The 14,110-nt window shown below is 37.4% G+C and overlaps 1 protein-coding gene across 2 annotated transcripts in view; it reads right to left on the minus strand.

Annotated features, from left to right (window-relative positions):
- The window catches only part of myrip.L (myosin VIIA and Rab interacting protein L homeolog), a 187,285-nt gene that overhangs the window by 56,497 nt on the left and 116,678 nt on the right, over positions 1-14,110 (minus strand). For both annotated transcript variants that reach the window (XM_018267523.2, XM_041566087.1), the window contains exons 6-7: positions 13,219-13,316; positions 1,342-1,422 (exon numbers count right to left, since the gene is read on the minus strand). In XM_018267523.2, the coding sequence (XP_018123012.2) occupies positions 1,342-1,422; positions 13,219-13,316 (179 nt within the window). The remainder of the gene's footprint in view (positions 1-1,341; positions 1,423-13,218; positions 13,317-14,110) is intronic.

Genomic DNA, 14,110 nt, shown 5'->3' on the forward strand with positions numbered 1-14,110 from the left:
ATCCTAAGAGGTAGTTTTCTTACAGAGCTCAGACTTGTTGTACCCCTGTAGAGATCCGTCTGGCAGGTTTCTAGACACAACCTCAGGACTTCTGGCTAGTGGCCCAGACCCCTTACAGCTGAAATGGCTCAGAGAGAAAATATAGCCTGAATCCCATTTCAGTAATGTGGTCCCTTTAATACAGGCCAGTCTTAACAGAGAGAGAAATATCTCCAGCTATCAATACTTGCTGGATCACAAGCTGCTCTTCCTAGCCTGTGTTTCTATCTCACGTTCCTAGAATGTATTCCCCAACTTTACCAAGGGCCTTACTCCCTTGGAGCCTTTCATTTACTGAAGGAACCATCCACACGATTCCTTAGGTCGATGTCAAAAAGAAAGCGCCACCCCTTTGTCAACACTCTATTAAAGTGTGAAAGGAAGTGGTCGCCATACCTATGGGTCAATAACATACATATATAAATTAACTAACTTACACACACGCCCTTCTGCCTAGTAACTAAATTGAATAATGGGTAAAAATTTAAAGGACCTGTAACACCAAAAAAGTTTTTCAAAATAATTGAAATATAATGTACTGTTGCCCTGCACTGGTAAATGTTGTGTGTTTGCTTCAGAAAGACAACTATATTTATAATTTAGCCCTTTTTTAATTTAAATAGTTACTCACCCCCATAGCTACACATCAGCTTTGTTAATATAAAATGAAGCAAATATACAGCTTTTACTGGTGCAGACAACAATACATTATATTTTAATTACCTTGATACACTTTCATTTTTTGATGTTACTATTTATTTAAAAGCATAGGGGCTATAAACTATAAGCATACCTCCCAACTGTCCCGTTTTCTGTGGGACAGTCAAAAAAGGAACAATTGTAACTATTTAAGATAAGCAGGTCTCTTGGTTTGAGAAGTGAGACCAGCAGCTTAAAGGGCAATTCACTCTCATAGCAAAACTGTAACAACACATAAAACATTGTACTCCCAGAAATGTGTTCAAACTTTCATGACCTGCCAAATTTTGTAAAAATGGACATGGTAATTAGGGAGTGTGGCCTTAAAACTAGCATGGACAAACACTCTTCGACTCGCTGTGAGTGGCATAACTTTTTGTCCCTCTATTCATTTATCAAATATTGAGTCTCTACACATTTTTATTAATGGGAAAAGAAAAACATGTAAATGCATTAAATGTGAATTGAAAAATGATATTCGTATTTAAAGGCGTATCAAATTCGTATTTAAAGGCATATCAAATATTAAATGAAGTATGAATTCATGATAAAATAAATAAATAAATCGAGGTTCCCCCAGAGACTAATATATAATATCTATACCTTTTGGACAATGGTTGTTGCAAGTTCTTCAATCAGTTCTTCTTTATGTTCTCTCAAATAACAGGCCTCATTCTGTTTGTCCTAAGGGAAAATTGGACATTTTTATAAGTCATCATTTTATACAATGTGTGACACAGCAGTAGATAATACCAGGTAATTCTGCACAGTGGTTGAATGTTAGGATTCATTTCTAGGATGCTGACAGCTTACATCCAGTCAGCAGCTACAGGGATTGAATTGAGATCAATTCTGCACACAGCGTAGGTTTAGGAAATAAAGACTGAAAATATTATTCTATGTGTGTGTGGGGGGAATATTAAGCAAAATTAAAAAGAAAGACTGATATAAATCATGTAGAAGAATATTATTGTTACAGTGGGTATCCATGGAAGTGCAAAGGCTGTTTGCACTTAAGTGCTGTTTATTTGTGTTCCAATTCACTGCTACATTTCTGGGACCTGCTTCCAACAAAGGTTACAGTGGACTCTGCAATTCTTTTAGACTGAGGTTCCCATGGAAACACATAATGTCAGAGCAGTTAAAATCAGGTAAAATCATTACTCCTAGGGAAATAAAGATTTAAATGTAGCCCAGCAAAAGCATTATCACCCACATTAATACATTTAGTTCAAAGAGTCAGACAGTGAAATAATATATTATAGACTCATATCATGATATAAAATGTAGCTGAACTCTGTTACCTAATTGAACTTGCCCCACACACAATTTATTGGCCAACAGGTTTGAAAGGTACGCCATCTCACCCCGGCTCGCCAAATTGATGTGTAGAATAGCCATGAACAGAAACACTGTATGTCCCTGACCCTTCTTAAAATGAGAGATTGGACCAAATTCAAATAAATAAGAATTTTTTTTTATGGTTTATCACATGAAAACTTAGGGACGAGATTCTATTTAAGGAGAAAAAACGTATTCTTCTAATTAAGATCCCCATATACTTCTATAGAGTTTTCATGTGATTAACAGTGAGATAAGTTTTTACAACAGCATTTGGCTGTATGAGAAAATATGGAATTGAATTAGGAGATAAACTTTTCTCAAGAAATTGAATCTGGCCCATTTTGCCATGTTTAATATCCACAATGCAGAATCGAATGCAATGCTGTTTAATGTTTGTGAGCAGAGGGGATAGAAATAATTCCTCCCGACCTTGGGTGTAAGTCTGCCATGCCTACTGATGATTTTATTGTAAGAGCTAAGGGGCAGAGTCCTCCTTCTTTTTGTCTCATTAACACTTAGCACTTAGGGCCAGATTCAATGTGATGAGGAAAAGATATTCTAATTCAATTCCATATTTTCCGAGTCAGATGTCAATTTATCTCACTGTTTATCACATGAAAACTCTATAGAAATGTTATTTTTCTCTTCATATTGAACTTCTCCCACATTTCCATGTGATAATTAAATACAATTTTTTCTCATGGAATTGAATCAGGCACTTTAATAGGGTTGCCACCTTTTCCGTTCGGGGAAACTGGGCAGGGGGTGGGGCAGATGATGTTGGGGGTGGGTCAGTGATATCGGGGGCTGGAATGATGATTTCAGGTGAGGGGCTGATGACATCAGGGACGGGACTGATGATGTGGCAATAAGCGATTGGCTGATCACCATGTCATTAACTTCAATGCCCTGTCTGGATTTGGGCTGTCCAGGTGAAATCCGGACAGGTGGAAACCCTAATATTTAATGTAACTCTACTTTGTATTTATATTATTGTATTAACCTCTGTTCTATTAATTTATTGTTCTGCTATAGAGTGATGTGTAGGGAGCAGCACTATACAAAATAAAACTATACATACATACATGCAATCTGCAAAGAGAAACCTGCAAATTATTGCCAGTTTGAAAGATGCAGTAGCTCCTCTGTGTCACAAGGCACATTTGCACAAACACTGGAGGTGAGACAGATACCCGGGAGGTCAATTATAAACACTGAGCTCTTATTAAACCTGGGCAGTAACCCATCAGATGTTTTCTTTCATTGTTCTACGGCATCTGACTATGGTTTGCTATCAGGGGTGATCCTGGCCCATCAGCCGCCTGAGGCAGCAGCAGTTGCTGCTGCCCCCCTCCCCCTGAAATTCGCTCTTAAAGTACAAGGAGCAGCATTTTTGGTGCCGCTTGTACCTAGTGGGGCGCTGCCGCCTGAGGCGACAGCCTCAACTCGCCTCATTGGCGAAGCACCCCTGGTTGCTATGAGTTACTGCCAAGGAGCATTGTAAATGAGCATCACTGGTGCAGTATGCAAGTGCAAGACAGAATGATTTTAATGTGCAACATTTTTGCGCTGTGTTCTTAAACCAGCCCTTATTATTTCCTTTTAGATCTTGATGCCTATGTTACAGAGAATTAAGAATCATATATCTATATTTCTAAACCTAATAGCCAATACCCAAGCTTAAAAACATTTGATAAAAGCCTAGTCAACCATCAGGCCCCCAAAATGTCTAAAGGTTGACCTGTTTTACCAATATTGTTTTACCAATATGTATTAAAAATTGTATATAAATCAGGGCCTCATGGGGTCCCTATACCTCCTGGGCCCCCTGCAGCCACAGGGTCTGTTTCATCTGTATGTTGCACATGTCCTACAATGAGAGGTAACAGTACATTATATTTAAATGCATACAAAATAATTTCTGTTTTGGGGGTTACTGGCCCTTTAAGACAAGGTCTTTATCCATCTATCATCTATCTTGTACATAGTGTATGCTGTAAAATCTGTTGAAAATTTCTCATGATGCATTTGTCAAACCCATGTAGCATGTTGCTAGATAGAATCTAGTAATTTCCACTTTTTCTGAACTTTTTTTTCCATGTACAGGGAGCAGTCAGGCGTACAGTACAGTGTACAAACCGGTCGACAAATGACATTTGACGCTCCTTAGCTATCAAGCAGAAAATAAGTTCTGGAGCAGTATATATTAACACACCACAAATTGCTTAGAAACAGACCATGAAATTAAGTTAACATGGTTGTTAAGTGCAGTGAAAATGGGAACCTTTCCAACAGTCCATTTTCTTTCTTTCTTACTACATATGCCATTCATGTGTGTGTATATATATATATATATATATATATATATATATATATATATATATATATATATATATATATATATATATACAGTATATATCTGTGATAGCAATCATTACTACTATTACATTAGGGGGAATACATTTGCACTGTATATTAACAAAAAAGCAAGCAGACGATGGCTTTATGGGACCTAATAAAATGTGAATTGTGGTAAAAATTTAAATCTTGCAATTAAAGGGTACATTATAATAGAAGAACCTAAGCTACAGTTTTCAGCTGCTTCAGTAGATGACAATGCAAAACTCTACCTGCTACAGTTCCAATAACATAAAGGCAGCGACTATGGGTTACCCTTAAGTGTCTTTCACTCTGTCTTTTAGAAATATCTAGCATGGAATATAAACTTATAACCCATACCTCCCAACTGTCCCGGTTATTGCGGGACAGTTGCAATTTTGACAGCTCAGCATGTAGTTCTGTATTGTTACTGAAATGCCAGTTTCTGTGTCCGTTTTATCCCCTGCACTGACATCAGAAAAGATACAAAGTTTTCAAACTGACCAGCAAGGGTGCTCGCCTCATTGGTGCAACTCCTCTGCACCCTCATCAATATTCCATTCACTTATTTTAAAGGTTTACTTATCCTTTAAGATAAGCAAAGATACAATTGTAATTATTTAAGATAAGGACGTCTTTTGGGAGAACTGAGACTTACAGCTTAAAGGGCAGTTCACCTTTATTAGCAAAACTGTAATATCACAAAAAATGGCCCTAAAACCTTCAGAAATCTGTTCAGAAAACTTTCCATAACCTGCCAAGTTTTGTAAAATGGACATGGTATTTAAGTGGTGTGGTCACACCTTTTTGTCCCTCTTTCTGATTTTCCAATATTGGGGGGTTTGATAACTGATGACCTTCTGATGACCTTCTTGCTACTAACACCCTCCCATCTAGAGGGTTCTTAAAAGTTTGGGAACCCATGCAAAATTTGGCAAGAAGGAAATCCAATATGTTCTATAATTCCATTAAAGCTTTTCTATAATTCTACAACTGTACTTAAGAATTCTTCAGCTGGGTTAGTAAATCCATTTAGTAGAAGCCTATAGAAATGTCACATAATGAGAAATGTCCAATAAGAAGAACTAATAGTTGTGAGAAATTGACTTTCAGAGAGACAAATTAGATAAACACATGTGAGATGAATAGCAAGAACAGGAAAACATTTCCCAGGTTTGGAAATATGTGCTTCAAATTTAATTAGATTGTCTGTCCATGACTTAAAAGTAGAAGTAAACCTTCCCCCCTAACCTCAGCCCCCCTCTATCGACCTCCATCAAGCAACATCTTTTCCCTTCAAAAGTTTGTGTGTGGACCTGCCATAACATTGCAGAGTTGTGCAGCAGAGTTCACTGGCACTGTATTGCCCTGTCTTTGGATACACTTCTGACAGTTTGCCAATACAGATATTGCAGGAGCAAGTGTAGCTGAAGATAGTTTGGGAATCAGCTTCAACTGTGTACGAAATAAAAGCTGTTTAGTAGTGATGAGAAAATCTGTTCCATTTTGCTTCACAGAAAAACCTGCAAAACTGCATGTGAAACGGGAAAATTTTTGTGAAACACATTAAAGTCTATGGGCGACTGTTTTGTCATGGTGACTTTTTTGTAGCAAAGTGAATTGAGTCTATGGGCATTTTTCCGTGGCAAATTTGTTTTTGGGCTACCAAGAAAATTTTTTTCCTTACTTTCAAGTCTTGTTGCCAGGCGTCAAAATTTGCTCAATTGCATTGAAGTCAAATTGACAATGGGAAGGCAAACTCACATCAGTATACTGCTACACACATGCCCTACTTTGTTAGAGAACCTCCTATCCACTATGCTGCAACTGTTTTTTCAGTAGAAAGAAAACACTCCCATGTTTCCAGTTTCTTAAAAAAACATGTCTGTGGTTTTTGACATTACCTCTGGTGTACTTGTAATAGTATCTACTACTACACTTAGTAACTATGTTGCTGTTTAACCAATATGTACCATCTATTTTACTAGCTTACAAACACAGGCACAACTATCCAATCACCAACACCTAATACCAGGTACTCAACTCCCAATTGCTCAAATCCCATTGGTTAAAGCAGAAGTAGAGGGGAGGATAATATGACACGCACGTTTTTGTTTTGCACATCTTACAATACACGGTCAGTGTCTCATTAACACTATGGTCAGATTATTATGAGCCCATTACCCTGCCTGTATGGTGTTGGAATGCTGGAGAAAAAAACTCATCCAAGTACAGAAATAATATGCAAGGTTCCAATGACAGTGCCCTGGCTGGAATGAAACCTAGGTTCCCAGGGCTGCAAGGCAGTAGCGCTCACCGCTGTGCTACCATGAAGGTAGAAGAAGAAAAAAAAAACAACAAAAAAAACTGACAAGCAGACAATGGGGCAAATTCACTAAGACCCGAAAATGTGCTAGCGACTCCTTCGCCGCACTAACCAGACGAGGTTTCGACAGGGCGCCGCTAATTCGCTAAAAACCCGAAGTTGCGCTCAGGGAGGCTCAAGGTAGCGAAGTTGTGCTAGCGTTACTTCGTGAAGTTACGCTAGCGATGCCTAATTTGCATACGTCGCCAAGTTAAAGTACAATGGACGTATATGTAGCAGCAAATACATTACACTACACAAGCCTGGGAAACCTTCATATAATAAAATACAGTTATTATTTTGCCCTATACATGTGGTCACTGTATAGTTTAGGTGCCATATGTTAAGAAATGTAGGGGGGAAGGAGGGTACCCCCAAAAAAATTTACGTTCTTTTTCAGCCTATCACCCTTAAAAAAGTAAAAGATGCCAGCGTTTTTTGGGACTTAGAAAAAATGTAAACTTTTTTTCAAGCAAGTCCTATCTACTTTATTGCACTTCACCTGGTCTGAGGTGGCGAAGGCAAGTCTGGCGCAAGAGGTAACGTTCAGTAAAATGCGCAAGTTAGTGAATTAGCATAGTTATGTCCCTTCGCCATAGCGCAACTTCGTCTGGTGTAAGGGTGTGAAGTAGCGCTAGAGTAGGTCCACTTCGCTAGCAAATTTACGCCAGCACCCGTAAGTAAAAGTGGCAAAATGACGTCACGCCAGCGAATTATCGCTAGCGTTAGCCACTTCGCCCTTTAGTAAATTTTCCCCAATGTGTGTTCTGTTATTATATGCAAAGATAATCAAGCTCTATTTAGAAATTATAACATATTAACTTTTACCAGCTCGGCTGAAGTCTAAGTGCAAAATAAGACAGTAATGGGGGAATGTAATAAAAGTCGGTAACAGAAAAAATATTCGCAATGCGAAAAGTTATGCATCTTTGCGAAAAAATTTGCCTTTGTGCGAATTTAGTATAGCTTTTGCGAACCTGGAAACTGTTTAGCGTCCAGTTCCGACAGTGGAAGAAGGTTTGCCAATTTTATAGTTAGCGCCAGTGTAATAAAACTTCTTACTAAAAAAGTTGTTATGTTTACTTCAAAAGATTACAGAAAGCACTTCTTAAAAGTGGGCAATGCGTAATTAAAATTCGCAATATAATAACAGTTTAAGGAAGAGTATTACATTGCGAAATTAGACTTTTAATTATTATTTTCGCAAATTGTTTTGCTCTTTGCGACTTTTATTACATTCCCCCATAAGACTTTAGATGAGCCCAAGCAGCTAAGAAATCTTCCCATTTTTGTGTCTAAACAAGTCATTGTTTCAACTTCATCACTTAAAAAGTTTTTTTGTATGTAGCCCATGTACATACACTCCGTGAACTTCCAAATGAATTCTCTCATTTCAAACTACATTTTACAACAAAAAGATAAATTGTGTTTATGGACAATTTGTTAAAAGAGATTGTATATTGTTTAGTGCTTATACAGGGAGTCCTCGAGTTACATACACCCGACTTACATACGACTCCATACCTCCCAACTGTCCCGTTTTTTGCGGGACAGTTCCAATTTTGACAGCTCAACTCGCAGTCCCGGGTTTGTTACTGAAATGTCCCGACTTTCTTTTTGATCTCCTGCACTGAACAGCCAGAAAAAGATACAATGTTTCTAGCTTAATTGGCTTTTGGCAGAGAGCCCAGAATAGATACTTAGATACTTTTATAACAATATAAGATAAGCAGGTCTCTTGGGAGAAGTTTAAAGGGCAATTTACCTTCATTAGCAAAACTGCAATTAAACATAAAAACTACAGAAATGTGTTCAAACTTTCATTCCTAAATGTTAGGAAGTAGGCAACTCACACTTACAAATGAAGGTTATTACAGAAACATACTATGGTTTTTTCGACTGTTATTACCATTTATCTTTAATAAACCACTGGCCTTAATCCCCTCTGGCATGTGTTGTCTACTGCAGAGCACAGAAAGGTAAAAATAAATACTATGTTAAGACAAACATCTGTCTAAGTTACATTTAATAAGTGAATGCACCTTTTTCAACTTACATACAAATTCAACTTAAGAACAAACCTACAGACCCTATCTTGTACGTAACCTGGGGACTACCTGTATACAAATTGCCAGGTATGGGTGGCCTTCAGCACAAAATTATTCCTCATGATTCCTGAGTATATTTAGCACAAGAAATTGTGTGTTTGTTTGACTGTTTGTTTGACACTCAGTTTGCAATATACACATAGGATATAATGGGCAATATTCAATTTGAGGAGGGAAAAAATCCTCCTAATTTAGTTCCTTTTCCCCCCTTATACTTCAATAGAGTTTTCAAATGATAAACATTGAGATAAGTATTTCTCACTGAATTGTGTTTGGCTTAATGTTGGAAGCCAGCAGTGCCGGGCCGCACCGCACAGGCGCCCAAGGCAAGCCGGCGGATGCGGCGTTGGCTTAGCGCTCCTGCGCATGCCCAAGGTGGCGCTCTCGTGCGCATGCGCAAGAAAGACAGGTTTTACTTATTTTTTCCCTCCCGGAGCGCAAAGAGAAGTAAAAAGAGTCGGAAACAGAGGGGACCGGACTGGGGGTAGGCGACAGAGGAGGTACATGCCTGGCGCCCCCCTAGCTTTGCGCCCTAGGCACGTGCCTACTCTGCCTACCCCTAGTTCCGGCCCTGGAAGCCAGCACCCAATGAATTGCCAGCTGAAGAAAATACTATAGCACAGTCTTTTGTGAAAATAAAAACTAATTATATTGTATCTGAAAAATCTGCTTAACTGCTTTGAAGGGGTTTTCTTGGGTAGTACAGGTATGGGACCTATTATCGAGAATGCTTGGGACCTGGGGCTTTCCGGATAACGGGTCTTTCCATAATTTGTATCTTCCCACCTTAAATCTACTAGAAAATCATGTAAAAATTAAATACACACAAAACTGGTTTTGCTTCCAATAAGGGTTAATTATATCTTAGTTTGGATCAGGTACAAGCTACTGTTTTATTATTACAGAGAAAAAGAAAATCATTTTTAAAAATTTGGATTAGTTGATTATAATGGAGTCTATGGGAGACGGACTTTCCGTAATCCGTAACTTTCTGGATAACGTGTTTCCAGATAATGGATCCCATACCTGAACATGGGTTTTCTGAATTCAGGGAACAAACATAATGGAGTTTGTGTACCTTACTTTGAAATGCCTTCTACTGTTAAAAGTTCCTTTGGCTCTTCTACCATCTATTCAACTTGTTTTATCAGGGCAGTACCAGTTCTGAATGCAAAAACAGTGTTACCAAAATGCCCCAAATTTTTAATAAGCTAGCAGCTTTGCTGATTATGACCCCTATATCGCCAGGCTAATGTATTATATATATATGTATGGAAATAGGTTGCAAGACTTGACAAGAAGGATCATGGCTTTATTAAAACACAAATACATCCAATGTATGCTAAAAAAACAATGGTGAAGAAATATATATATATAATTTTATATAATTACATTTTATACTTAAGGACTGATTAATTATACATCAAACTAAGGAATCACAGCAGTTTGATATTTCCCTATTTAGTTTGGAAGAAAATATTCAACTGCTTGATCAGTCTTGATCAGTCTGCTCAACAGCAGCTCTGAGCAAATATTCGAATCATTGCCCCCCCAATGCGTATCACATGTGGGAAGAAATGATATGGATAATTATTGTCTGCACTAAAACTAATCGTTCTACAACAGAAAAAAAATGCTAAATATAGAAAGCTTGGTAAAAATGTAACAAGCCTTGATACATTTTCCCTATTCTTTCACCATTCGTTCATGCAATTAAAAAATACGATTTAAATTGTATCCCCTACAAAGTGCCTATAAAGTCAAGGCAACATGTATGCATTAATCCAGGAAATCATTGCTATAACTGGGATAAAATGATAACACATGATCTTATCTTGATAGCAGATTTTTACAGCTGGAGATTTCAGCAAAGTCAAGACAAACAGATTTCAAGACCCATCTGTACTCCGGTAGATAGATAAATTAAAGAAACAGTATTTTCTCAAGCAGGCAGATTAACAAGTACCAAATAGTTGCTTTTGTTTTTCATTAACATGCCAACTAGAAGTGTATTCCTTTATACTTTACCTACTTTCTTTTTAATATACTGTATATACAGTATATAGCCATGAATGCTTGTGGAAAACTCTAATTTAAAACGCATTTTCTTATTATAAGGAGGTAATAAAGTCAAATGATAAACATTGAGATAAGTATTTCTCACTGAATTGTGTTTGGCTTAATGTTGGAAGCCAGCAGTGCCGGGCCGCACCGCACAGGCGCCCAAGGCAAGCCGGCGGATGCGGCGTTGGCTTAGCGCTCCTGCGCATGCCCAAGGTGGCGCTCTCGTGCGCATGCGCAAGAAAGACAGGTTTTACTTATTTTTTCCCTCCCGGAGCGCAAAGAGAAGTAAAAAGAGTCGGAAACAGAGGGGACCGGACTGGGGGTAGGCGACAGAGGAGGTACATGCCTGGCGCCCCCCTAGCTTTGCGCCCTAGGCACGTGCCTACTCTGCCTACCCCTAGTTCCGGCCCTGGAAGCCAGCACCCAATGAATTGCCAGCTGAAGAAAATACTATAGCACAGTCTTTTGTGAAAATAAAAACTAATTATATTGTATCTGAAAAATCTGCTTAACTGCTTTGAAGGGGTTTTCTTGGGTAGTACAGGTATGGGACCTATTATCGAGAATGCTTGGGACCTGGGGCTTTCCGGATAACGGGTCTTTCCATAATTTGTATCTTCCCACCTTAAATCTACTAGAAAATCATGTAAAAATTAAATACACACAAAACTGGTTTTGCTTCCAATAAGGGTTAATTATATCTTAGTTTGGATCAGGTACAAGCTACTGTTTTATTATTACAGAGAAAAAGAAAATCATTTTTAAAAATTTGGATTAGTTGATTATAATGGAGTCTATGGGAGACGGACTTTCCGTAATCCGTAACTTTCTGGATAACGTGTTTCCAGATAATGGATCCCATACCTGAACATGGGTTTTCTGAATTCAGGGAACAAACATAATGGAGTTTGTGTACCTTACTTTGAAATGCCTTCTACTGTTAAAAGTTCCTTTGGCTCTTCTACCATCTATTCAACTTGTTTTATCAGGGCAGTACCAGTTCTGAATGCAAAAACAGTGTTACCAAAATGCCCCAAATTTTTAATAAGCTAGCAGCTTTGCTGATTATGACCCCTATATCGCCAGGCTAATGTATTATATATATATGTATGGAAATAGGTTGCAAGACTTGACAAGAAGGATCATGGCTTTATTAAAACACAAATACATCCAATGTATGCTAAAAAAACAATGGTGAAGAAATATATATATATAATTTTATATAATTACATTTTATACTTAAGGACTGATTAATTATACATCAAACTAAGGAATCACAGCAGTTTGATATTTCCCTATTTAGTTTGGAAGAAAATATTCAACTGCTTGATCAGTCTTGATCAGTCTGCTCAACAGCAGCTCTGAGCAAATATTCGAATCATTGCCCCCCCAATGCGTATCACATGTGGGAAGAAATGATATGGATAATTATTGTCTGCACTAAAACTAATCGTTCTACAACAGAAAAAAAATGCTAAATATAGAAAGCTTGGTAAAAATGTAACAAGCCTTGATACATTTTCCCTATTCTTTCACCATTCGTTCATGCAATTAAAAAATACGATTTAAATTGTATCCCCTACAAAGTGCCTATAAAGTCAAGGCAACATGTATGCATTAATCCAGGAAATCATTGCTATAACTGGGATAAAATGATAACACATGATCTTATCTTGATAGCAGATTTTTACAGCTGGAGATTTCAGCAAAGTCAAGACAAACAGATTTCAAGACCCATCTGTACTCCGGTAGATAGATAAATTAAAGAAACAGTATTTTCTCAAGCAGGCAGATTAACAAGTACCAAATAGTTGCTTTTGTTTTTCATTAACATGCCAACTAGAAGTGTATTCCTTTATACTTTACCTACTTTCTTTTTAATATACTGTATATACAGTATATAGCCATGAATGCTTGTGGAAAACTCTAATTTAAAACGCATTTTCTTATTATAAGGAGGTAATAAAGTTGATGCATTTAATGTATATAAAAAAACATGTATTTTCTTAAATCCCATTACAATATAACAGTGTTCATAATGTAAAATATTTTGTAAAATATTAATAGCACTTTTCAGAACCATCAATATTATTACCATATTTACATTATTATCTATATATTAATATCTATACTATTATAGTATATATGTGTAGATTTTTTTATTATGTACAGTATATTACAGTATGTATTATGTATTAAATGAAAGCACTTTAACCTTACCAGGCTGTCTCTGTATGAGTCGGCTTTGGCAATAGCTTCTTCTACAGCTTCTTCTGCAACACGCAAGGCCACTGAGAGAGTGTCCATCATACTGTGACCTAAATAAGAACATACAGCATATAGCACTTATAACATATTTCAGAGGTCAGCATTTATCTTTTAGAAAAGTCACACAATAATTTGTTTATAGAATGGTTTACGAAGGATGAAAGGATTTTTTTACAGAGAATCAGAACAATGACTTCTATACTGTACATAAGACAGATTAGATCTGGAGAAAGGGGAACTATTACATGAATGTGCCTTAAGAGTAAGGCCACACTGGGCGTTTTGGGGAGATTTGGTCACCTGGCGACTAATCGCCTCGTCTTTGCGGCGACCAATCTCCCCAAACGCCTTCCCTCACTCTGCGCCGGCTAAAATGAAAAAAAAACCCGCCAGCGCTAATTACACGCGGCAATTCGTATTCCGAAGTTGCCCAAAGTTTCCTTGTGAGCGCCGGCATTTTTTCATTTTAGCCGGCGCAGAGTGAAGGAAAGCGTTTGGAGAGATTGGATTGGAGATTGGCTACCTTTTTTCATCTGTTTTTTATTTATCTGGACTTCATTTTCAGGTTTTGGCACTGAAATATTTTATATTTCTACATTGCTTTCTAACCTCAAGTTTTTGCTTCTTGGTCTCCCATGATTAGAGGTAAGAAAATCCCAAATCCTCAACATCTTATTTTCTGTTGCTTTCCAAGAGATCACAATTAATGCTTCACTTACAGGAAAGTCTGCTATAATTGTCCATAATCTCAACAAAACATAGAAACATATTTTAATTCTCTAATTAATAATAATAATAATAATAATAATCTCTCTTTTAATAACTCTAATTCTAAGCAACTTTC

Source organism: Xenopus laevis, chromosome 6L, assembly GCF_017654675.1.
Source record: "Xenopus laevis strain J_2021 chromosome 6L, Xenopus_laevis_v10.1, whole genome shotgun sequence".
NCBI classification, from domain to species: domain Eukaryota; kingdom Metazoa; phylum Chordata; class Amphibia; order Anura; family Pipidae; genus Xenopus; species Xenopus laevis.